This window comes from Bufo bufo, chromosome 2, assembly GCF_905171765.1.
Source record: "Bufo bufo chromosome 2, aBufBuf1.1, whole genome shotgun sequence".
Classification (NCBI taxonomy): Eukaryota; Metazoa; Chordata; class Amphibia; order Anura; family Bufonidae; genus Bufo; species Bufo bufo.
The window spans coordinates 728,795,420-728,819,795 of record NC_053390.1 but is presented as its reverse complement, the minus strand read 5'-3'; the positions used below and the strand labels follow the sequence as shown (position 1 = coordinate 728,819,795).

At 44.0% G+C, this 24,376-nt stretch overlaps 1 protein-coding gene across 2 annotated transcripts in view; it reads left to right on the top strand.

Annotated features, from left to right (window-relative positions):
* Positions 1 to 19,107, top strand: part of DCUN1D4 (defective in cullin neddylation 1 domain containing 4) — an 85,587-nt gene extending 66,480 nt beyond the window's left edge. Inside the window, exons 7-11 of one of the 2 annotated variants that reach the window (XM_040418879.1) lie at positions 5,049 to 5,140; positions 7,856 to 7,964; positions 11,003 to 11,107; positions 17,148 to 17,250; positions 17,837 to 19,107. In XM_040418879.1, the coding sequence (XP_040274813.1) occupies positions 5,049 to 5,140; positions 7,856 to 7,964; positions 11,003 to 11,107; positions 17,148 to 17,250; positions 17,837 to 17,892 (465 nt within the window). In that variant the 3' untranslated portion in view covers positions 17,893 to 19,107. The remainder of the gene's footprint in view (positions 1 to 5,048; positions 5,141 to 7,855; positions 7,965 to 11,002; positions 11,108 to 17,147; positions 17,251 to 17,836) is intronic. The other variant, XM_040418880.1, reaches the window with a different exon arrangement.
* The last annotated feature ends 5,269 nt before the right edge of the window (positions 19,108 to 24,376 follow it).

The window sequence follows — 24,376 nt, the reverse complement described above, 5'->3', positions numbered from 1 at the left end:
CCACTCCTTCAGTAGGTGAAACGTCTGCACTGGTTGCCAGTTTTCTTCCTTCTCAGGTGAAGTATTGCGCTAGTAACAATTCATGTTGGATACTGCTGTTTGACATCCTTTTCAGGCGGAGTCTCTCCTCTGGAGAGTCCATGGGTGCTGTTATGGCCTCCCCCTATGAGGCAGTCCTTGTGCTGCCCGTTGATTTTTTTGAGCTACTCCTGTTCTGTGGCTACTACTGTGTGAACCCTTCCCAGGGGGGAGTGTTTGCGTTCTTCCTTCAAATGGCGACAGTTACTGCGTTCTGGCTTTCATGACGCATTGTCAGTGGGCGCAGCCATTGCCGGCTCCAGGTTCATGTGGGCCCTTGGGCGATAAAGCCTCAGTGGGCCCCGCCTGTGCTAAGGCCCCTTGCAGACGAGCGTTCCTCCCGCAGCGAGTCCGCATCGCAGCACCTGGCCTGACCTCCCAGCACTGACTGGATTCACATAGCATTATATTGATTTATGATGCTATGTAACCCTTACAGTCCTGGAATGTATTAGATGACACGAACAGCATTATGCCAGTGTTATCCAATACATTCCAGAACTTTAAGGGTTAGATCAATCAATATAATGCTATGTGGCCTCCGGAAGCGCTGGGAGGTCAGGCCAGGTGCTGCGATGTGGACTCGCTGTGGGAGGAACTAAGGGCTCTTTCACATGAGCAGATGCCGTGCGGGTAATCCGCTGCGTGAAAGAGAGCCAAGCCCCGTCCCGGACAGCAGAGACACTGCTCTCTGTGATCTTTTTGCTACAAAATCATGGTGACCACTGTATCTCACTGTGATTTTGTAGTAAAAATGTCAGAGGCACGGAGCATTATCAGTCATGTTAATGCTCCGTGTCTCTGCTGTCCGGAGCGGGGCTTGGCTCTCTTTCACACAGCAGATTACCCACACGGCATCCACTTGTATGAAAGAGCCCTTAGGCCTCATGCACACGGCCGTTGTACATCCATTGCAGTCCCCAATGCACGGGCAACGTCCGTGCAGCGGCCGGGACGGATCCGGACCCATTCAACTTGAATGGGTCTGTTAACAGTCCGCCCCCCCCGCAAAAAAATTGAATAAGTTCTATCTTATTGGGGTGCGGAGGCACGGACAGAAACACCACAGAAGAACTCCATAGTGTTTCCATGAGGTTCCGATCCATGCGTTCGTTCTGCATCTCTGTGATTGCGAACCCATTCAAGTGAATGGTTCCGTATCTGTGATGCGGAGTGCACATGGGCCGGTGCCCGTGTATTGCGTTGCGGACCTGCCGTATGCGGGCCTCAATACAGCCATGGGCAGTGGGCACACAACGGCCGTGTGCATGAGGCCTAAAACATAAACTCCTATAAGAAAATAATAATCAATAATACACTTTTTTGGCAAAAGGGAGGAGGGAGGAGGGAAATCAGTCACTGACTGTTTGCCAAAAGAGAGAGTGTCGTGAGTCAGAGTGACGCAGTGACGATCTGATCAATCAGCAGTGACAGAGCTCAGCATCATGGCAGAATCTGCAAGTAAAAAAAAGTACAAAACGCACTTCACCCCTGACTACACTAAAGTGTACCCTTGTCTAATAGGGGTAAAAAATAATGAAAGTGTAGCTCGCTGCACTGTTTGCAGCAGGGATTTTTTAATTTCCCATGGTGGGTTAAATGACTGTAAGAGACATGTTGAGGTGTGTAACTGTAATTATGTGTGACACTTTACCGTTAACCCTTTAGGCAAAAAAAAAAAAACCTCCCTGAAATGAGTTTTTGCAGGTTGGGATGTCTGTACCTGAATTCTAAATTTAAAACGAGTCCAGCAGCATTCAGCTTGAGCTTCAGCCAGGTTTCCTCTGGGCTCGGCAGTCTGCTTGGCCAGGCTTTCTCTGGGCTCGGCTATGCGTCCTGTCTGAATCTTCTGCAGCTGCGCTGAGACGAGTCCTGCTGCTGGCTGAGGGACGGCTTACACTGTACAGTCTGTGCCTGTGCGCTGTGGAAAATGTACTCTCGCCGTGCGGCGCACAGACGCTCTGCCTGGAGTCAGATCATGTGTGAGAGGGGCCGGGCGCTGCGCAGCATGCACGATCTACTAACTGAAGTATGTAAAAATGTTAAAGGGGCCGCGCCGCGGAAACGAGTGGGCCCCGGCACTTGCCCGTGTATGCCTGGTTCTGACGCTGGCCCTGGGCGCAGCAACGGTGGTTCTTACCACATCCCCTTCTTCCATGTGGAGTATCGACCCTGGCGCTTCGTGCGGTTTATACAAAACATGTCTCCTTCTAGGGTTGGAACCTTCTCGCTAACTGTAGCTGGGCTTGGGTCTACATTACCTTCTCCCACTGTGCTCATGTTCTGGCATCCCTGGGTGCGGTGGATCCACCAGGCATGGGTATGTATGGTGTTCCTGAGGCGGTGGCTGATAGGTACAACTATTCCTTATGGCACTGGTCAAATGCTCATGCCATGCTGCAGGTGATGGTTTTACTTGCTTCTGGTGAGCTTTAGTACGGTTTGCTGTACCTGGTATAACCTGCCGATTTCTGTGATACTGGCTTAGCACCTTGTTCCCTTCACATGTAGTGCATCGCCTCTACCATCTGCTACGCTGACAGCATCAGCGTTACCTCCTTGGGGAGTTTGGGTATGCACTTATCTAGTTTGCATCTGTGAGTTGTCTACATGGCTCCCCTCACCGGGTAGAGTGGTCGTACTGTCCTTGTTGTCACCACTAACACTGGTTCTCTACTGAGCCGTACTCCCCTTCCGAAAGTCGAGTAGTTGCGCTTGCTCCAGTTACAGTTTCTACCTGATTGGCCAGTTTCCAGAGGCATTGGGTTCTCGTATGCCCCCTTTCTGCTGTGAAGTGCTTGTGCTGGTAGTATTGGTTCTCTTACCAGTTTTTTTTTTTTTCTGGGACTTTGTGGCGTTAGACGTCCACACTCCCTTCCTGGCACAGTATTTATATCATCTCTGGGTCCTGTCTGGCCGTTTTGTACATTCCATCTGATAGCCACATTCTCTTCCTCTTTAGGCGGAGTTGTTCCGCAGTGGCGGTCGATAGTGTCTGATGGGTTTACACATCATTCATGTTTTCAGACATCGCCGTCGCTTCTACCTGTCTCCTTGGCCTAGGTGTTTTTTTTTCTTTAGCTTTTGGTTAGGTCTGCCAGTTCAGGCAGCCTTCCATAGGTATCAGACGGCTTCTCTCCTCTCTTGTGTAGCTTACGGTTCTCCTCTACATGCCTCTGCTTACCACATTGTCCTTCTCCTTTAGGAATATTCTTATGAGGCAAACCCCTTAGCCGTACGTCTAATGGGAACGTTTTTTTGTTCCCAGAGGACACTCTTTTTTTTCCTACCAGGTTACTCCCCACTTTTTTGTGGGTTTTGGGTCGGTTCCACTGCCCGGTTCCCCATCCAGGTTCTCTAGCTCTGACTTGTTCGTCATGGTCCTGCTGGAGTGTTCTTCTCTTCTGGCAGCCTGGTATGGTGTTGGGGGTTGTTTCCTTCTGGCACCCCTACTTTTTCCCCCATGGGGGGGGGCAAGATTTGTCACATCTGCAGTTCTCTGGCTCTTGGTATCCAGACACCATTTTCAGTTTGTTTTCTTCTCATGCCATGTTGTAACTGTTGATCTCTCTAGGGTGTTTTTTTTTGTGGGGTGCTGATCCTTGGGTGTCACTTCCTTAGAAGTCTCCTGGGCCCAGGCTCTGTTTTCTCTCTCCGGTATATGCTGCAGTCGCTCTGTTTGTTCTGGCGACTAACTTGTTTTCATTCTTGTCCATCTGTGTACTCTCCACTTCTTCCGAAGTCTCCTAGGCTGTGGCTTCTGTCCCCTGTGCTGTTCTTTCTTCTGCCCAGCCGGGGCCTCTGTGTATTCAGCCGCTCTCTGGCTGGCCTTCCAGCGATTGGCTCTTCCTGCCCCTTTTTTCAGGGTTCCTGGTGTGTCTTCCCCCCCCCCCCCCCCCCCCCTTTTTCTGTGTGGGGCCTTATGATTGGCCTTGGATTCGTTCTGTTCTTGTTCCTTCCCCATGGTACTGCTCTTTTACGTCCCATGTTCTTCTGTGTCCCCCAATGATACGAGCGAGAAAATAGGATTTTTTGTGCTTACCTGTAAAATACTTTTCTCGCTGAGTTCATTGCGGGACACGGCTCCCACCTTGTAAGTGCATTCCCGGCTCTCCTTGATGGGTCCCTCCGGTTCTTGATACTGACCCATCTTTGCCTTTCTTCCTTTGTCTTATTCTGTTGGCTTCTCCTGGCTGCTCCTACTGTTTTCGTACAGACTGATGAGCTCAGTGTCTGCAGGAGGGGTATAGCTGAGGCAAGGAGCTAACACTTTTTTTGCGTAGTGTCACTACCTATGGCAGCAGCAGCTATACCCATGGTCTTCTGTGTCCCCCAATGAACTCGGCGAGAAAAGGATTTTACAGGTAAGCACAAAAAAATCCTATTTTACAAGCAAGGCAAAAAAAATAAAAAAAATCTGTTGTCTATAGGAAAAAAGTGCTACACCCAGATCATGCTGTGGTTTTAAAAAAAAAAAAAAAACTGACCGAAAAAATGCACCTGAAGTAGTCTATAAGTAGACTTCCTTATAACAGCTGGAGCTGTCCCCCCCTCAGAAAAAAATATGCACTAAAATTTCCTCAAACCCAAATGGCCCTATGTATGACACTAACCAGTATGGCTATTAAAATGATTCCACCTCCATAGCTGTGTTCTGCGGGAATGTTATTTTTCTAGTTGGGTATATATTTTTTTGGCTTACATTTATCAATACATTGGTGCAAAAGAAAATTGACTTAGTTGCCCATAGCAACCAATCAGATTGATCCTTTCATTTTCCAAAGGAGCTCTGAAAAATGTAAGGTGGAATCTGGTTGCTCTGGGCAACTAAATCCATTTTGCCTTGCACCAGTTTTGATAAATAGCCCTCATTGAGTGTGTTCATGCTTATGATGAATTGGTTCCTTGTATGTTTATGGATCTTCTATTCTATGGGCAGCCAGTGACTTCGATCTTTTACTCTCCCACAGGTAGTAATGCTTGTTCTAGCTTGGAAACTGGACGCACAGAATATGGGCTACTTTACATTACAAGAATGGTTAAAAGGAATGACTTCCCTACAGTAGGTGCATGTTTCTTCATGTCAGATTTCTCTGCCACTCTGCATTTACTGAGCACCATGGCCGTGCTACTTGTACATAGCTTTTAGGATTTTTAAGAACGTTATAAAGCCTTTAAAATGAGGAGCATGTTTGCTCCACTATCCCCCAGCGCCATCGGCTCCACTGCGGCCCCAGCGCCATCGGCTCCACTGCGGCCCCAGCGCCATCGGCTCCACTGCGGCCCCTGCCACCAGTGATTATAATATTGGGGGGCTTGGGTGCACTGTGCTACCAATGATTATAATTTATAATACTGGGGTATGTGGGGGTGCACTGCGCCACCAATGAATGTAATTAACCCCATAATACAAATAGACTGTGGGTGCCGGCCATATCGCACAGCCGGCATTCGGCCTCAATGACGGGGATCCCACTGAACCGTGCCAATTAACCCCTCAGGTGCCGCATTTGAGGGCTAAATTGCCTCGGTTCGCGGGATCACCGCGTCCTGTCATTGAGACCAGGTGCCGGGTATGTGATACGGCCGGCACCCGCAGTCTATATTTGTATTGAGGGTAATTCTCATTGGTGGCGCAGCAGCCACAGACCCTCCCCTCCTCCTCACTATTACCTTCTCATTGGTGGCGCAGCGGCAGCCGGATCACAGTGGGGAGGGACTCTTTCCTTCTCCACTGTGCTGACTGTAATGTGCACCGGATGTTTTAGAGGCATTCAGCACTGTGATGTTTGTCTGCCCCTATGATGTCACTAAAATACTGCGGTAATTAAGAAATAGCGATATCGCCATATGGCCGTTTCTTAATACCGCGGTATATCGTTAATACCGGTTTATTGCCCAACCCTAAGCGCGGTGCCGACGGGAGGCCACGGAGCGGTGAGTGAAAGGCTTCACTCACGTTCCGTGGTCACGTGATTTAAACGAATCCTCGATGCAGGGAAACTGCATCGATTACATTGATGAATTGTTGCAGCCCTAATTTCAAGGTAGCATGTGCCCTATCATCTTCTGTGATATTTTTCTCTTAGGATGTCAAATGTTAAAGGGGTTATCCAAACCTGAAAAACCAACCCACCCACATTGCCCGGCCCCCTCATACAGAGAATACTTGGCTGGTCCCTGACTCCTGTGTCCTTCTGGATTCCTCCATTTTTGTCGCTGCATCTCCCCAGGGTGCAGATCACAACATCTGTGTCGGGGTCCAGCTAAGTATTCTGTGGGTGGGTTTTCCAGGTTTGGATAGCCCATTTAAATGCTATAAAGAATCATTGCATGCAAAATTTGAGAGATTACTTGTAGTGGCCTAGTGGATATTTCATAGATGTGCTTATTAATATGGAGGCAGTTTTATTTTAATTTTTTTTTTTCTTTTTTATTGCAATAGTAGTAAGCCTCTTAAAGCTATTTGTAGCAGCAGGACCTAGTAGTAGTGATGTGGTTAAAGGGGTTGACCATGCAATTTACCATATTGACTAATATGTGGGAAAGAGGATGCATCCAACTTACTAATATACCTTCATCAGCAGTTCTGTGGGGTTTATTCTCCCCCACCCAGTTATCCAAGTGTTCTTCTCTGACAGTGCTGCCAATTAATGCCTAGTTCACACTTCAGTGTTTGGTCAGTGATTGTGAGCCAAAACCAGGAGTGGAGGCTACAAAGAGATGATCTGCACCTGTTCTGTGTTTCTGACCCACTCCTGGTTTTGGCTCACAATCTCTGATGGTAATAACTGACCAGAACACTGACGTATGAACTAGGCCTAGGTTAATAAGATGGCTGCAGCAGCAGGGTCACTAGACATGACCCATATGTCAGTAATCATAAGCAACTTCCATAGGAACACAGTTTCCTAGATGCTATGTAGTATGCACTGATGTACAGGTCCCAGACACAAGTAGATGTACAGATGAAAACATACTACAAAGCATCCCAAAAACAAGCATGTTAACAGCATTTCTTGAGATTACTGATGAACGGATCATGATCCTCCAGCTGCAGCCATTCTATGGACGTGTAGTGTGCTGTTAGGCCCCTTTCAGACGAGTGAGTGTCACGCTCCGGACTCGCAGCGTGAGTATGCAACAGTACCCGTCCGGCCCTTCCAGCACTGATGCGTGGGACTTGCTTGTGTGAAGGGGGCCTTAGTGTGAATAAACCGCGCATAACTCCTGATGAACATATATTAGTAGGTTGGCTGTATCTTCTTTGTCTACACATTACTCAATATATTATATCAATATATTATATAGATTGGCCAAACCCATTTAACTGCATCACACTTATACAATATAAAACTATGAGAGCTTAGTATGTTTTTTTTTTTGGGCCAAAAAGGCCATAAAAATGACTGTCTGTTTTTAACAGAATGTTTATTTGTTTATTTTTTTTCAAAATATTTATTTTGTTTTTTTTCTGCTGTTTTTCAGGCATTTTTTTGCTCCTTGTAGCTCCACTTTATAGCAAAGTGTAATGGCACTTCCTTTGTAGAGCAGTATGGGGGGAAATGAAATACATTGGTTTAAAAAAACACACCACACACTGGCACTTCGGTTAAAAAAAAACAACCTATTTATGCTGTTTCCCATACATTTCCATTAACATCTGTAGTTCAAAAACCCCAAAGAAAAAAACCTGTGTGTGACACCGGCCTTACAGTGTAACTGCTCATGACACTGGTTTCTGAACAGACAGCTCAGATTGTGCTTTCTCTTTCAGATGTGACGCCACTGAGAAACTTAGGAATACTTTGGATTACTTGAGATCTTTATTAAATGAGCCAGCCAATTTTAAACTTATTTATAGATATGCTTTTGATTTTGCACGGGTAAGTAAAATTTTTATTAGACCGTTCATATCAGAGAGGCCTGTGTAGAAGTGCAATATATTGTAGAATTTCACAAGAACAGAATCAGTTAAGAGAATATGTGATAAAAAAGTACTTTACATACTTTTCTATGACTCCAATGGACCTGGATATATTTTAACAGTGTAGATATAATTGGCACCCTTTTAATATTTTGGACATACAATAGAAGTCCAGGTGTTAGGACACTGCCAATGTCCGAGATGGGTAGATTGTTAATGTTCACTCTCGTTAAAGGGGTTTTCCTGGAGTAAAATATTGATTGCTTAGTCTCGGAATAGGTCACAAGTACCTGAGTGGTGGGGGGGGGGAGTCCTGACATCCAGCACCCCCACCAATCAGCTGTTTGAGGAGGCCACTGCAATCACCACCTTCTTCGTTGTTTTGCCGACCAGGCCCATTTATTTGAATAGGACTGAGCTGCGCCTAGGCCGTGTGACCGATGAACATGATGTCACTGGCCTAGAAAGAGGCCATGGCACACACTGGAGAGCTGCAGCCTCTTCAAACATCTGCCTAGAGTAGGACCTTCCACCGGAGGTTTGGCCATCAATACTAAACTCCTGGAAAACCCCTTTTAAAGGGAACTCATCAACTTTATGCTGACTTCACTGAGGGCAGTATAAATTAGTGACAGAAATGCTGATCTCAGCGGTGTGTCACTCATGAGCTAGAAGTAAGTGGTTGATGAGAACCAGCATCATAATCATTGCAGCCCAGGCCTTGAAAAGAGTCAAATCTACCTGAGAAGAGTCCTGGTTATTCCTAATCTCCTGCTCTCCTCACCCATCTGCTGATGGTTGGCAGTTCTCTTCTAGAGAGAAAGGAGAAAACTCGGAAGAAGCCCGTCAGTCATCAGCAGGTGAGCAGGAATGTATGAATAACCAGGACTCTTCTCAGGTGGCCGGGACTCTTTTCCAGGACCAGTCTGCAATGATTGTGATGTTGGTTCTCGGCAACCACTTACTCTTAACTTATAAATGACAGACCTCTGAAATCAACTCGCCTGTCTCTACTTTAGGGCTCATGCACACGACCGTATGCCCTCCGAGACATACAGTTTGTGAGCTGGCCATATGTCCCTGAGTGGCATACATCGTGCGCACGGGAGTACACAGCATCATAGATTACTATAATACTGTGCGCTTCAGGCCACCCGCAGGGCTATTGTCCTGCACTCGTATGATTTCATGAGTGCAGGACAATAGTCCCGCGGGCGGCCCGATGCGCACAGCATCATAGTAACCTAAGATGCTGTGCGCTCCCGTATGCACGATGTATGCCGCTCTGGGACATATGGCCAGCTCACGGACCGTATGTCATGGAGGGCATACTGTTGTGTGCATGAGCCCTTATTCTGCTGTTAGTATGAGCTGCATAAAGCTGATGATCGGTTCTCTCTAAGGCCTTATGCACACGGCCGTAGTTCTTGTCTGTATCCGAGCTGCATTTTTTGTGGCTCTGATGCAGACCCATTCACTGCAATGGGGCCTCAAAAGATGCGGACAGCATTCCGTGTGCTGTCCGCATCCGTTGCTCCGTTCCGTGGCCCTGCAAAAAAAATAAAAAATATAACCTGTTCTATTCTTGTCCGTTTTGCGGACAAGAATAGGCATTTCTACCATGGGCCTTCCGTTCCGCAATTTGCGGAAGGCACACGGGTGGCTTCCGTTTTTTGTTGATACACTGTTTGCGGACCACAAAAGAACGGAACAGTCGTGTACATGAGGCCTAATACATTTTTGTTCAGGCTGTTGGCCCAATCTCCATATAGATGGAACTCCTTAGGAGAACTCGTTTGCCTTTTTGTGGGTGGGCTGACCAAACACCTGTATCTCCCAGGATGCATGCAATTGCAATCTTGTTAACCCCTGCATAGAAGACAGTCTCTCACATGTAGCCCCAGAGATACATATGGTATGTAATGCGCCACAATTTCTTTCTAACCTGTCAAGAGATATAGCTATATATAAATTTAGAAGTAGGGATGCATGAATGAAAGTTGTCTGTGGTGCCTCACTATAAGATCAGTATGACAGCAGGGAGAGGAGGAAGAATACAGGGAAGCTGACCTCCGCCGAACATATACCACTTCGAACAGCAGAAACCCAGAGCGGATGAATGCGATCAGCCCTATAGCTGATCGCATACAGTTAACCCCTCAGATGCTGTTGTCAAATGTGACCCCAGCATCTGAGCTGTGCGGATGCGGGAGCTAATGCTGGAATACACCGATATAACCAATACAGGTCAGTAGGTGGCAGCACTGTATTATATAGTAAATAAATAAAATGGTATCATTGAAAAGTACAGATGACCCTGCAAAAAATTTGCCCTCACACAGCTCTGTACACATAACTACAAAACAGGAGTCAGAATATGGCGATGAAAAGGAAAAAATAGATTTTTTTTTCAAAGGTTATATATTTTTTCAGTATTAAAATGCAAGGAAAACCATGCAAGTGTGGTATCGTTGTAATTGTACTGACCTGGAGAATGAAGGTAACGGGTCAATTTTGCCGCACAGAGAACGTCATAAAAATAAATAAACCCATAACATTGAATTTCTTTTTTTTCCCCTAATTTCACCCCATTTGGAATTTTTTTTCCAGCTCATCACTACGTCATATGCAATATTAAATGGTGCCATTAGATAGTACAACTTGTCCTGCAAAAAATAAGCCCTCATAGGGCTATGTGAACGGAAAAAAATATATATATATATATATATAATAATTTATGGCTCTTGGAAAAACGGAAAAGGTTTTAACATACACAGGAGTTATTCTAATATGTTCAGTCTGTGTAATATGATAACTGCCCATTATTGGTACCCTTTATTTACTAGAAAGTCACTTCTGGTGAAAATGATGCCCGTGCTTTATTAGGGGCTGCTGCTGTTACATGTCCAGGTGTGTTAGAGGATTGGAAGTTTAATTTTGGACTTGAGGTCGTGTCTTTATCTCTGATATTTTTTTTCTTTCTATGTCATTGTCTAGGAGAAAGATCAGCGAAGCCTAGATATGAATACGGCAAAATGTATGTTAGGACTTTTATTAGGAAAAACGTGGCCTCTGTTTCCAGTGTTCAATCAGTTTCTAGAGGTAGGATGTCGTGTCTACTCTCACTTACAAAATCTTGTAAAGATTTCCACAAAAATGTGTGTGCTTAATGGGTCGTGTATTCTACTTCCACAAATTGTGAACTTATTTGGGTTCTAGAGTCCACACTTCCTTTCCTCAGGATCAGCTCTTACATTTCACTGTAAACACAGTTTAAATTTTTTTATTTTTTTGTCTCTTTATGCCAAAGCCTATATGCAATGATAAGTAAAGCAGTGGAAAGTAAAAAAAAAAATAATAATTGCATTTAACTTATTTTTGGCTAAAAACCATATTTTCAATTGGCCTTTATTAAAAATATTGAGCTGTTCAGTCACAAAGGGTTAACTGTTTTTCTAACTGGGTGACTGGTATTTTCACTTGGTCATCTAATAACCCTTCTTTCTAAACTACTGAGAGTGATAAACACTTATTTAAAGGGCTTCTGTCACCCCACTAAAGTGTTTTTTTTTTTTTTGGGCTAGTTAAATTAGTTATATAGCGATATATGACAATATAATTGTGTTACTTACTTTGATCCAGCAGTTTCTGCAAAAAACAAAGTTTTATCATATGTAAATTCGGTCTCTACCAGCAAATAGGGCGGCTACTTGCTGGTAGCTGCTGCAGAAATCCGCCCCCTCCTCTTGTTGATTGACAGGGCCAGCCGGGATCTCCTCCTCCGGCCAGCCCTGTCGGCATTTCAAAAATCGCGCGCCTGTGTTCATTCGGCGCAGGCGCTCTGAGATGAGGAGGCTCGTCTCCTCAGCACTCCCTCAGTGCGCCTGCGCCGATGACGTCTTCTATTTCGGTGATGTCATCGGCGCAGGCGCACTGAGGGAGTGCTGAGGAGACGAGCCTCCTCATCTCAGAGCGCCTGCGCCGAATGAACACAGGCGCGCGATTTTTGAAATGCCGACAGGGCTGGCCGGAGGAGGAGATCCCGGCTGGCCCTGTCAATCAAAACGACGAGGGGGTGGTTTTCTGCAGCAGCTACCAGCAAGTAGCCGCCCTACTTGCTGGTAGAGACCGAATTTACATATGATAAAACTTCGTTTTTTGCAGAAACTGCTGGATCAAAGTAAGTAACACAATTATATTGTCATATATCGCAATATAACTAATTTAACTAGCCCAAAAAAAAAAAAACACTTTAGTGGGGTGACAGAAGCCCTTTAAGCCACATTATCAGTAAGATAAGGATTGAGCTTTAATGAGTGTTTATCTGCTCCTCAGATGACAGAAGGGACGAAAAACCCACAGGCAGATAGTAGAGCATGTCACCACTGTACAGAAAAATGGATTCCATATTGTTAATAAAGACCAGTTTAAAAAAAAAAATTTTTGCTCAAAATAAGTATAATGCAATAATAAAAAAAAATTGCCCCAAAAGGTGTACATAGCCTTTAAGCACAAAACGAATCAACTAGTCACCCAGCTGCAGCAGTAAAGTCACGTCCACAGCACATGACTGCTGCAGCCAATCACTGGCCTCTATGGTTCACCAACAAGGCCAGTGATTGGCTGCAGCGGTCACGTGGTGTTGAAGTGACGTCACCGATGCAGCTGGGTAAATAGAGCTTGGCAGGGAGAACTGGAGTGATGGTGGGGATTTGTCAGGTAAGTAATTGCCTGCTCCTTATGGGTATCCCCTTAAAAGAACTTCATTTGCATAGGATATGCCCCCATTGTTTGATAGGTACAGGTCCTATCATTATCTCCTAAACTGAGCCCTGCAAAGTGGTGGCTGGAGGATTCCGGTCCGGCCACCACCAAACGCTCTCACCATAGAAGTGAATGGGAGTGTACCCCACATGACCAACCGCCGCTCCCATTCACTTCTATGCCAAGCCAGTGCTCGGCTATTTTCTGAGGCCCATAGAAATGAATGGAGGTTGGCTGTGCACCTATCAGATAATGAGGGCATAGCCTAGTGATATGCTCCCATTGTCTGAGATGAGACTATAGATTTCAATTTAAAGAGTAGCTGTTGTTGCTGGATTCAAATCTACATTGCGCAGTTCGGCTGTATAATGTCCTCCATTACTGCTGCTGCTTATGCATTTGTACTGCAAAAAGATATGGAGCAGGATTTCCTGTCTCCCCCCCCCCCCATGTATAATCTGTGAAAGACATCATAACAGCTAGCCTCCACCAACCAGCTCAGAAAACTAGGAATTGGAGATGGAGTCTGCAGAGACGTAAACTGCTAAACAATATAGATACAGTTCATATAGTGGCCAAAAATAATTACTTTTCACATATGCACACAACAGCTTGATCTGAAAAATCACCTAAGACAGGTACACTTTAAACTTATCACTGTCAAACACAAAGCTCTCCATAGATCTGCACCCTTATCTCTCTCTACCACCCTACCTATTTTAAAAGGGTTCTCCAGGAATTAAGAAAATGAAAATACTTAAATATTACTTTATAATAAATATATTCCCAAATACCTTTCATTATTTTTAATGGCTTATGTTGTCTACGGAGCAAAATGGCCGCCGTCCTGTTAGTACACACAGAACCTGTGCTAATCACACAGCAGGACAAGTTACTTCACAACACTGAGCTAAAGAGCTGCCCCATCTCTGCTTTACCTGTCAGGGATTATGACCCTGAATACAGATAAGATCTTCAGCTGAATCTCTGTAGGAATGGAGTTCATGAGGAGACCTGAAGTACAGAGAGGATGGACAGGACAGACTGTGGTAATGTGTGGCTGTGGTAATGGAGACTGCATATAATAGGTGCTGCTCATTATTCTCCCCACCCCCCCCCCTGTACTTTGTCTCCTCATGAACTCCATTCTTGCAGAGATTAAGCTGAAGATCTTATCAGCTGTATTCAGGATCATCCCTGATAAGCAGAGCAGAGCGTAGGATGTGGTAGCTCTTTACCTCAGTGTTGTGAAGTAACTTGTCCTTCTGTGTGATTTAGGACAGGTTTTGTGTGTACTAGTAGGACGGCGGCCGTTTTATTTCTCCTAATGATTGCTCCCTAGAAAAAATAAGCCATTATAAATAATGAAGGGTATTTCTGAATATATTTATTATAAATTTAATATTTAAGTATTTTCATTTTCTTAATTCCCAGAGAACCCCTTTTAAGTTCTGCCGGCAATCTAAAACTTAAAGCGGTTGTCTGCTTTTGTAATATTGATGACTTATCCTCAGGATAGGGCATCAATATTAGATCGCTGGGAGGCAATTACAACTCCGCAGTCCCCATTAACTTCAATGGGGCAGCTCCATCCTATTCACTTGAATAAGAAGGAGCCATCCCATTGAAGTGGGTGAGACGGAGGAGCTGTAATTACTGCTCACCACTGCAGTGTCGACGGCGATGAGGTAAACGGAGAAGACAACACAGTGATTGTATAAGTGCTGCATTCTCTTCAAACAGCTGATGATGTTGATACATCATCAGTATTACAAAAGCGGACCACCCCTTTAACAAACTCATCTCCAAGAATTTACTTGTGCTGCACCAGTTCTCTTCAAAAATTTTATCCAGAACAATGCGATTAATTCCCAATATCTGCAGTTCTAAGCGTGCACCTCATTAGGAAGGCCTCTGACATCTCAAAAACTGACTCGTATATATCACATTATTCCTCAGAACCTCATCCTTTTTTTTGGCACCATAACATGGAGTTTGTATGTTCTCCCCGTGTTTGCGTGGGTTTCCTCCAGGTTCTCCGGTTTCTTCCCACACTCCAAAGACATACTGATAGGGAACTTAGATTGTGAGCCCCATCGGGGACAGCTTGTTGCTAATGTCTGTAAAGCGCTGCGGAATATAGTAGCGCTATACACTCACCTAAAGAATTATTAGGAACACCTGTTCTATTTCTCATTAATGCAATTATCTAGTCAACCAATCACATGGCAGTTGCTTCAATGCATTTAGGGGGGTGGTCCTGGTCAAGACAATCTCCTGAACTCCAAACTGAATGTCAGAATGGGAAAGAAAGGTGATTTAAGCAATTTTGAGCGTGGCATGGTTGTTGGTGCCAGACGGGCCGGTCTGAGTATTTCACAATCTGCTCAGTTACTGGGATTTTCACGCACAACCATTTCTAGGGTTTACAAAGAATGGTGTGAAAAGGGAAAAACATCCAGTATGCGGCCGTCCTGTGGGCAAAAATGCCTTGTGGATGCTAGAGGTCAGAGGAGAATGGGCCGACTGATTCAAGCTGATAGAAGAGCAACGTTGACTGAAATAACCACTCGTTACAACCGAGGTATGCAGCAAAGCATTTGTGAAGCCACAACACGCACAACCTTGAGGCGGATGGGCTACAACAGCAGAAGACCCCACCGGGTACCACTCATCTCCACTACAAATAGGAAAAAGCAGCTACAATTTGCACGAGCTCACCAAAATTGGACTGTTGAAGACTGGAAAAATGTTGCCTGGTCTGATGAGTCTCGATTTCTGTTGAGACATTCAAATGGTAGAGTCCGAATTTGGCGTAAACAGAATGAGAACATGTATCCATCATGCCTTGTTACCACTGTGCAGGCTGGTGGTGGTGGTGTAATGGTGTGGGGGATGTTTTCTGGGCACACTTTAGGCCCCTTAGTGCCAATTGGGCATCGTTTAAATGCCACGGGCTACCTGAGCATTGTTTCTGACCATGTCCATCCCTTCATGACCACCATGTACCCATCCTCTGATGGCTACTTCCAGCAGGATAATGCACCATGTCACAAAACTCGAATCATTTCAAATTGGTTTCTTTAACATGACAATGAGTTCACTGTACTAAAATGGCCCCCACAGTCACCAGATCTCAACCCAATAGAGCATCTTTGGGATGTGGTGGAACGGGAGCTTCGTGCCCTGGATGTGCATCCCTCAAATCTCCATCAACTGCAAGATGCTATCCTATCAATATGGGCCAACATTTCTAAAGAATGCTATCAGCACCTTGTTGAATCAATGCCACGTAGAATTAAGGCAGTTCTGAAGGCAAAAGTGGGTCCAACACCGTATTAGTTACGTGTTCCTAATAATTCTTTAGGTGAGTGTATAAGTGCATGAAACAAATAAATAACGTGCTTGATTTCTGTGAACCCCTATTTCCTTAATAGACTGTAAGCTCATGTGACCTGGGCCCTCGCTCTTCTTTCAGTTGTTGATTAGTTTTTTTTACTCTGTGTTGTCTACAGTAAGAGGATGCACGTACAAGTACACGTGCTGCGGAATAAGTTGACGCTATAGAAATAAAGGTTTTTCTGCAAACCGCTCTCAACATCTCCGCTGTCTGAATTGGGCCTTGCAGTTTGGGGTAACTGCAGTCATATTGGCAGTTTCAGTTTTTCAATGCAGTTAAAGTTCAAGAATTCAAACTTCATAGACTCCAGAACATAAAGACATAAGCAGCAGACCTCCTCCATGTAGCTGTAAATACCGTCACTGGTTTATGGGCTTGTGAAAGGCGAGCAGTGAGGGAATGAATGGTCACTTTGTTTTATAATGACACGGCTGCTGCATCTGTATCCTACATTCATACACTGTCTATTGGCCTAAGATTTCAGGACATCTTTGCAAAGCGCTGTGCCCAGCTCGGTCTCTGGAAGGCTGACACTTCATACAAATGGTAGCAGTACTCCTGTAGATAACCAAAATCATTGCTCGTGACCTGTGTCTTTTGAAAGCCAATGTTCTGCAGTACAAAGCCAAAAAACTATATAGGTTGTCACCATTTTAAATGCTTCCAGCAGTGGACAGTAGAATGTGATTATATTACGCAGGACACGAGATGGGAAATGGGTGGTTAGAAATTTCAGCTCTTCTCTATTAAAATGCAGTAAATCTGTAACGCCATAAGAAAAGCATTTATATTCACTCCTGTAATAACTGATAATACCGATAACGAAGCCTGTATTTTGGAGCTACCGCTTCCAAATTTCAATGGACCTAACCGTTACACGTGTCGCCAGCACTAGATGGTATTCTCTGTGCATTTTGCTCCTTGTAGTTCATAGTACCCTTACAGGCCATTGGCTAAATGATTAATGTTTATTTGCAGCAATCAAAATACAAAGTAATTAACAAGGACCAATGGTGCAATGTTCTAGAGTTCAGCCGCACAATTAACCTCGACCTCAGCAATTATGACGAGGATGGGGCTTGTAAGTACTTGCATACCTTACCATTGTGATAAGTCGTAGTTGTGGTAGTACCTCCGTAAGTTCACCTATATATCAATTACGCAAAATGTATCTTTTTAAAGTGATGGCAAGAATAGGGCTCCCCTGTGTGAATGGAGCAGTAGCATGCATGCAGGACCACTGCTCTGTTCAGTCTCTGGGACTACCAAGAACAGCGCTCGGCTCAGTCGGTCACATTGAAGCTAATGGAGAGGTGGTCACACATGTCCGCTCCTGCTCCAGTTACACAGAGGACTTGGGGGGTATCCATTCTCATGATTAATAGATGATCAATGCTGATTGTCCTTACGCCCATTTTTTGGGGGAAGGGGGTTGTTGATTAGGTTCAGATTTCTGCAAGACATCACTTTTTAGAAGATGCCCTTCCACACGGGAAGTTTGGTTGGCTATATGGTTGATTTTATGATGTGAGGTGGAAAGAGATCTGCTCAGTTGCGAGCTTCAGTCAGATAGTCCACTATTCAACTTGTTGCCTGCTGGAAAGGATGGGGCGCTGGTTAACATTTTTGGATGTATATGCTTTAATCTACTGTTCTTTTCTCCCTAGGGCCAGTATTGTTGGATGAGTTTGTGGAGTGGTATAAAGAAAAGCAGACGGCATAACAGATCCACTATGCATTGCAGCAGAAGAGTCATTGTCAACACACTTGCGTCAACCATTAGCCATAAATTGCTGTTTGTATGAAATGCATGTTGCTTATTTGCACAGTATATCCCTCCTGCCGGGTCCCCCCCCCCCGTTGTGTTAGCTGTTCAACAGGCCTGGCTTTATGTGTAGCACTGTTCTCTTTACAGGCTGCTTTGCATTTCGTATTTACACTACAGATTGGTGAAATATGCCAACGTCCTCACTGTGATTCTGTGTATATTGCTGTTAATTTCTTTTCTTCTTTTTTTTGTATATGCCTGTACATAAATGCTTATCTTAAACATTTTTGGTTGCTCACATGCGTTCTCCCATCTTGGTTACAGTTTTAGTTCCTTTAGTTTCCTTTAATGAACAAAATTGTTAAAACAAATGGTAGTTTAGTTGTAAGGGATACCTGCTCAGCCTTTTCAGTTAGAAACCACTTCCACCAATAATTCACGGTATGTAGAAGTCCTTGAATTTTTTTTTCCATGTTGTTTTAAGCAAATATACCTATACGTGTTTTAAACCTATAGAACTGTAAAGAAGTGGCTGAACGGAATAAGCAGGCTGGATGTTGCACAGCTACATGAGGCAGGGAATGTCCCGCTGCTTAATTGGCCACATTTTGTGAGAAAGCGGTGTGACGGCGCCTGTAGGGCAAGTCCACATGGAGCTTTTGCTGGGCGGCTGATACACAACTACATTGTGGCCTAAAACGGTCTGACGGGCATTTTTGCAACTAAAACTGTTAACCACAAAATTGTGCGGCCATTAAAAAGTGTACAATTTGCAGTAAAACTGCAGTTGTTGTGTACATTGCAGCTGCTATGTGTGGTCTTATTCTTGTAGACGCCATATTGTCGCTGAGCTCTGACAGTATGTCTCATAAGGAGGGTCACTTTTTGAGTCTTACTTTTGAAACCCCTGGGGAGCAAAATTATTGCTAAGAAAAGATGCAGTTGGCCATACATGTCCACTGCAGAAGGAATGTAGTGGTGCGTGCTGGCCGTTCACGTGGTTGACTATATAATACTATAAACAGGCTGGGTTCGCCTAATTTGCTCTGGCTCGTAGGAAAATGACCCCCCCTCCATGATGTCCATATGCCTTTGTTTCCATTTTGTAAGACTAGATGATTTAAAGAATCTTTTACAGCTTGACAGGTGGGAATAAATTAAAGATTTATATTTCCTTGTACTTGATTTTTAGCAGAAATGCTCTGCAAGTCACTGAAGCTTGTGTTCAAACTTAATAGATTTTTGCGCAGTGTACTTGTAGAACATAGTAACACAATCTGTAGACCTTTTGGACAGGGTTGTATCAAAAGTTCTCATGTTGCTTACATATAGTTAAAGAGGTTGGACCTAGAGTTAAACATATCACCTGATCGGTGGGGGTCTGGTATCTGTACTGAGATAAGGACAAGGCTACTTTGTGCCCCCCTATGTGACAGGAGCAGCAGATGAGCATGTGTGCTTCCACTTCATTCAACTGGAGATAGCTGAATACTGTACTTGTCCCATAGAGGTAAATGGAGCAGCAGTCGCACCTATCATGTGTATAGGTGATACCGTACATTTAAATCTTGAACCCTTTAAGGCATCCATTTTATGAGCCGTGAAATCGATGTAGCCAGCCAAACATGTAAAAACAAAAAGTTGCCAGACTAAATGAATATGTAGTTGCAGTTTGAGTATCGACTGATAACACATTTCACTTATAACTAATGGAAGATTAGTTGAGGAATATGAAGCATGGCCAGCCCTCATTTTGAGAAAGAACAACCAGAGGAACCCAACATAAATCTAATATCTAGAGTTAGACAAATTATGATTTCATATTTGAAGGGGTTGTGCAGTGGTTTAATATTGATGACATATCCTCATGAATATATAGGTCATTAATATTAGATTGGCGGGGGTCCAACTCCCAGGAACCCTCAAAATCAGGTGTTTGAAGAGGTAGCATTACTCGCAGGAGTGTTGCTTTGAGATTACATGCGTGTCGTCTCCTTTGTAGATACGGCCCGAGCAGATGTAATTACAGTGCGTGAGCGCTGCAAAGGAGACCACGCACAGGTAATTTTGAAGCTCCACTACCTCTTCAAACAGCTGATCAATGGGGTGCTGGGAGTCAGACCTCTGCCAACCTGATATTAAGGTGCACAAACCCTTAAGAATGTACCTTATGGCCAGATTACCAGAAAAGGGTTGCCTAGACTGAGCAAATTACCACCTTCTGGTTGGGCTTGTACAGTCCACTTGTTCTCCATTTAATGCTCCTGTCGAGTGTAGCAGTAAAATTCTGTTAATCTGACTCCTAAGAGGCATGAACAAAAAGCCCTTTTTACCTAGTTGTGAATGCATTGATGAGCACAATCTATTGGTTTTTTGGGACCCTGTAAATCCTGCCCAGCGTAATACATCATCAAATGTTCAGGCACGTGTTTCTGTGTGATGAAAGTGACCATCTGGCCAGTCGTATCTATCCTATAATACCTGGGAAATTTTTGGTCCCCAAAAAGGATGCTATATACACTTACTACTAGAATTGTCAGAATCTGGGTGCTAGCTTAAAGCTGGGGCTACACGATGATAGAAAATCACAAGTAATCAAGATTTTTACTGTGATTTTCTGTCATTGTGCAGCCCCATTTTAAAGGAATGTTACTTCGTTATTTTAATAAACAAGCTGAAATTTACAGCTCCAAAACTATGCAACAGTCATTACGGTAATTTTGCAACTGTAGATGAATTTAGTCAAAATGTAAAGGGTGGTCCTGTCCTCCCATTTGCCCATTTAACACCGCCCCTGCATCCTGATGGCTGTAAAGATTGACATTTTTATTAACATGCACATTAAAGCAATGAATGATATATGAAATGCTTCTAAAATGTTTTGGCCATCATCTTGGTAATATGACTTTATAATAAACACTGCCCCTGTCGATGTTAAGGCCTCATGCACGCGGCCGTTGTTTTGGTCCGCATCCGAGCCACCATTTTGGCGGCTCGGATGCGGAACCATTCACTTCATTGGGGCCGCAAAAGATGCGGACAGCACTCCGTGTGCTGTCCGCATCCGTTGCTCCGTTCCGTGGCCCTGCTAAAAAAAAAATATAACCTATCCTATTCTTGTCCGCGCTTTGCGGACAAGAATAGGCAGTTATATTAAAGGCTGTCCATGCCGTTGCACAAATTGCGGAACGCGCACGGACGCCATCTGTGTTTTGCCACACCACGGTCGTGTGCATGCGGCCTAATGATAATGCAGAAGTATCACCCAAAACTACTCAACAGGTAGTATATTTTTCAAAAGTACTTAAGCTGATTCTAGGATTACGGTGTAGTCTTCATCACAAAATTAACTTCATGCATCTATGGTGCTTGCTGTAACACACAGTATTCATATGTCATTCTTAAAGTGCCGCTGACAGATGACCATATAGGATTAAAGGCTATGGACATCTTTGGAGACAGCTTTTTTAAAATTACTGATTTAGATGCAATAAAAATTTGCTCTGTTTGGCTTCTTCAGCTAATATGTTTCACAGTATTTTGCAGGCAGTAGTAAAGTCTTCTGTGGTAAATTTTGGCTGCAGATGTCTCGTTTTCCTCCTCTTGTCTCACTTGAATGGGTCCGCCATCTGGAAGATACAGTGCAGCACTACAGAATGCTTCCTTTGGTTTTCTGTCCATGCCTCAGCACTGCAAACAAGTAGTGCATTCACTACTTTTTGGCAGTGCAGACCATCAGATGTGGACCCCATTCAAGTGCATGAGGTCTTAGAAGATCTTCAGGAAAGGGTCCAGACACACAGCTGTCAGACGGATGTATCACAGAACAGATGCCTGCTAAGTACTGTGAAACATAGAAGCTGCAGAAGCCAAATGAAACAAAACCATTACAAAAACTAAACACATCCAAATCAATTAAAGAAAAAAAAACTAGCTCCAATGGTGTCCATAGCCTTTAAAGTTGTAATATGGCCGCTAAGTTCACACCCACCTTATTTTAACGGAACCACAGTTAGGTCACTATAGGGTTCTTTGGCATGGATCCGTAGAACTGTGAGAGGTCCAGTGTGCACCTGTATTATAGCCTTGTGAATACAGCCTACCTTAGGAGTTGGTATATGCACACAATATACCGCCTGTGAATTATTGCTGCCTTAGCCTAACGGACCTTTTGTAGTAACACAGAATGAGGGGAGCTCTTTAGTGGCTCTCAGCAAATCTGCACCCAAAGGGGTTATTCCATAATTAATGTAAAGAATGAAAATTGGACATAATCTAGTACATGACCGCTTCTTTCTAACAAATTGAGAACCAGCCCTGTACCTCAAGTGGATCTGGAGATATTCCTATTTATTTAACGCTGTCGGCTTAGGGGTGTGCACTTTCTCAGAGGGCACATCCTTTCTACTGCATCTGGTGGCAGTTGAAGGATGGAACTGAGCATGTGCTTCCATCTCGGTAAGCAGGACAGAGAAATGAGAGAGTAAACAGCAGGTGGCGCTATACAGATCGTTTTCAGTGAATAGCTCACTTGTTATACTACATTTTTAATTCCATGCAATGACAAAAGTATTCAGATCCAGGTGTTGGTTTGAAAAATGTAGAATATTTTTCTTGGGACAACCTCTTTAAGCCTGTTTCACTCTTACTGGCTGCAGATCTTATGACCCATACTAACAATTATAGGTTTCTATAATACTGTTAATTGGGGTCCTAAGACCGTATAAGTAAGTAAGGCTTCAATGTGGTAGTTCAGAGATCTGCAGGGTTAGCCCTGTCATGCTCTGCCTTCTGAATGATAAATTGGATGGGCGAGGTCATATTATTTGTGTAATGGCCACACATACCCCTACCTCCTACCAGGTGTACCCTTTATGACTATCTTTGTGGTAACTTGTCTCCTGTCTAAGGGCTCATGCACTGACCGTGCCGTTTTATGCGGTCCGCAAAAAATGGATGCCTCCCGTGTGCCTTATGCAATTGGCGGAACGGAACAGGAGGCCTATTATAGAGATGCCTATTCTTGTCCGCAAAACGGACAAGAATAGGACATGCCTCATAATTTTTGCGGGGCCACGGAACAGAGCAACGGATGCGGACAGCACACAGAGTGCTGTCTGCATCTTTTGCGGACCCATTAAAATGAATGGTTCCGTATACGGAACGAAAAAATGTTTTTGTGTGCATGAGCCCTAATAATGTGGTCTTCCGACTGGTTGAACGATCTGTAAAGGTTATTAAAAGGGTTTTTCCAATACTTTGATATTGATGACCTGTCCTCAGGATAGGTCATTAATATCCGATTAGTGGGGGCCTGACACTCGGCACCTCCTCCGTTTAGCTGTTTTGGGCTGGCATTGAAAACTATACAGTTGACGGAAGGCTCCACCATACTACAGCCCAACTCCTATTCACTTGAAAAGGAGCTGTGCTGCAGTAAGGGTGGGTTCACATCATGTTTTTGTCATCAGTTTGACATACACCTTGGCGGGTAAAAAAAAAAGATACAAAAGCGTAGCACACCATGCTTTTGTATACTGGCTGGGGAAAAGGGAAAAAAAAAAACTTTTGGTCAAAATGTGACTCAAACGTTCCTACACTATAATTCTAGAGCAAAAATGCCTTCTGTGGTTGTTAACCATGTGCTATCACTTGATAAAATATATATGGTTTCTGTTAATAATTGATGGTCCTGTCCAGGATAGGTCATCAATATCAAATTGGTGGGGGTTCAGAACCTCCACTGATCAAATGCTGTGTCAGATTAGGGGGTTCACATCATGTTTTTTGCCATCCGTTTAACATATACAAAAAAAACGTATGTGTTAATAGATGTCTCAGACTGATGCCATACTTTGGCATCCGTTCACCATAGACTTCCATTGTTAAAAAAAAAAAAAAAAAGTATAATTTTTTTTACTTGACTCCACAGGATAGAAAAATGTGGTATACTGCGTATTTGTATTTCTCTCCCCCCCCCCCCCCCCCCAACGTGTCAAACGGATGGGAAAAATGTGATGTGAACCCACTCTTCCAGGGTATATTCATAGTCATGGGATGTTGTGTAGTTGGCACTGAATGCATGGTATTTTCCAGGATGTCCAATAGCAGAAATTTAGAGTAGTTTTAGTGATAGCGGGAGATGCAAGTAAACCACTTGTCTGCAGGAGAGGCATCGAGCAGTGTATGTGACTGAACTTCCAGCTTACACCATCACTGTGGAAGGGAATGTGTCGCTGAAGTTTCTTTTTTTCTGATTGCAGATTTTTTAATTCTATTTATTGAACAATTATGGGGGCCGTCATCTTCCCTGGGCTGTTCTTAACAACAGTTAGAGAATTTCTTTACAGCAGCCATGTGGGACTGTAAGGTCAGGAAGGAGTAGATAAGCTATGACAATTACCTATTGTGTAATAACTGTGTTATCTGTCATTCTAAT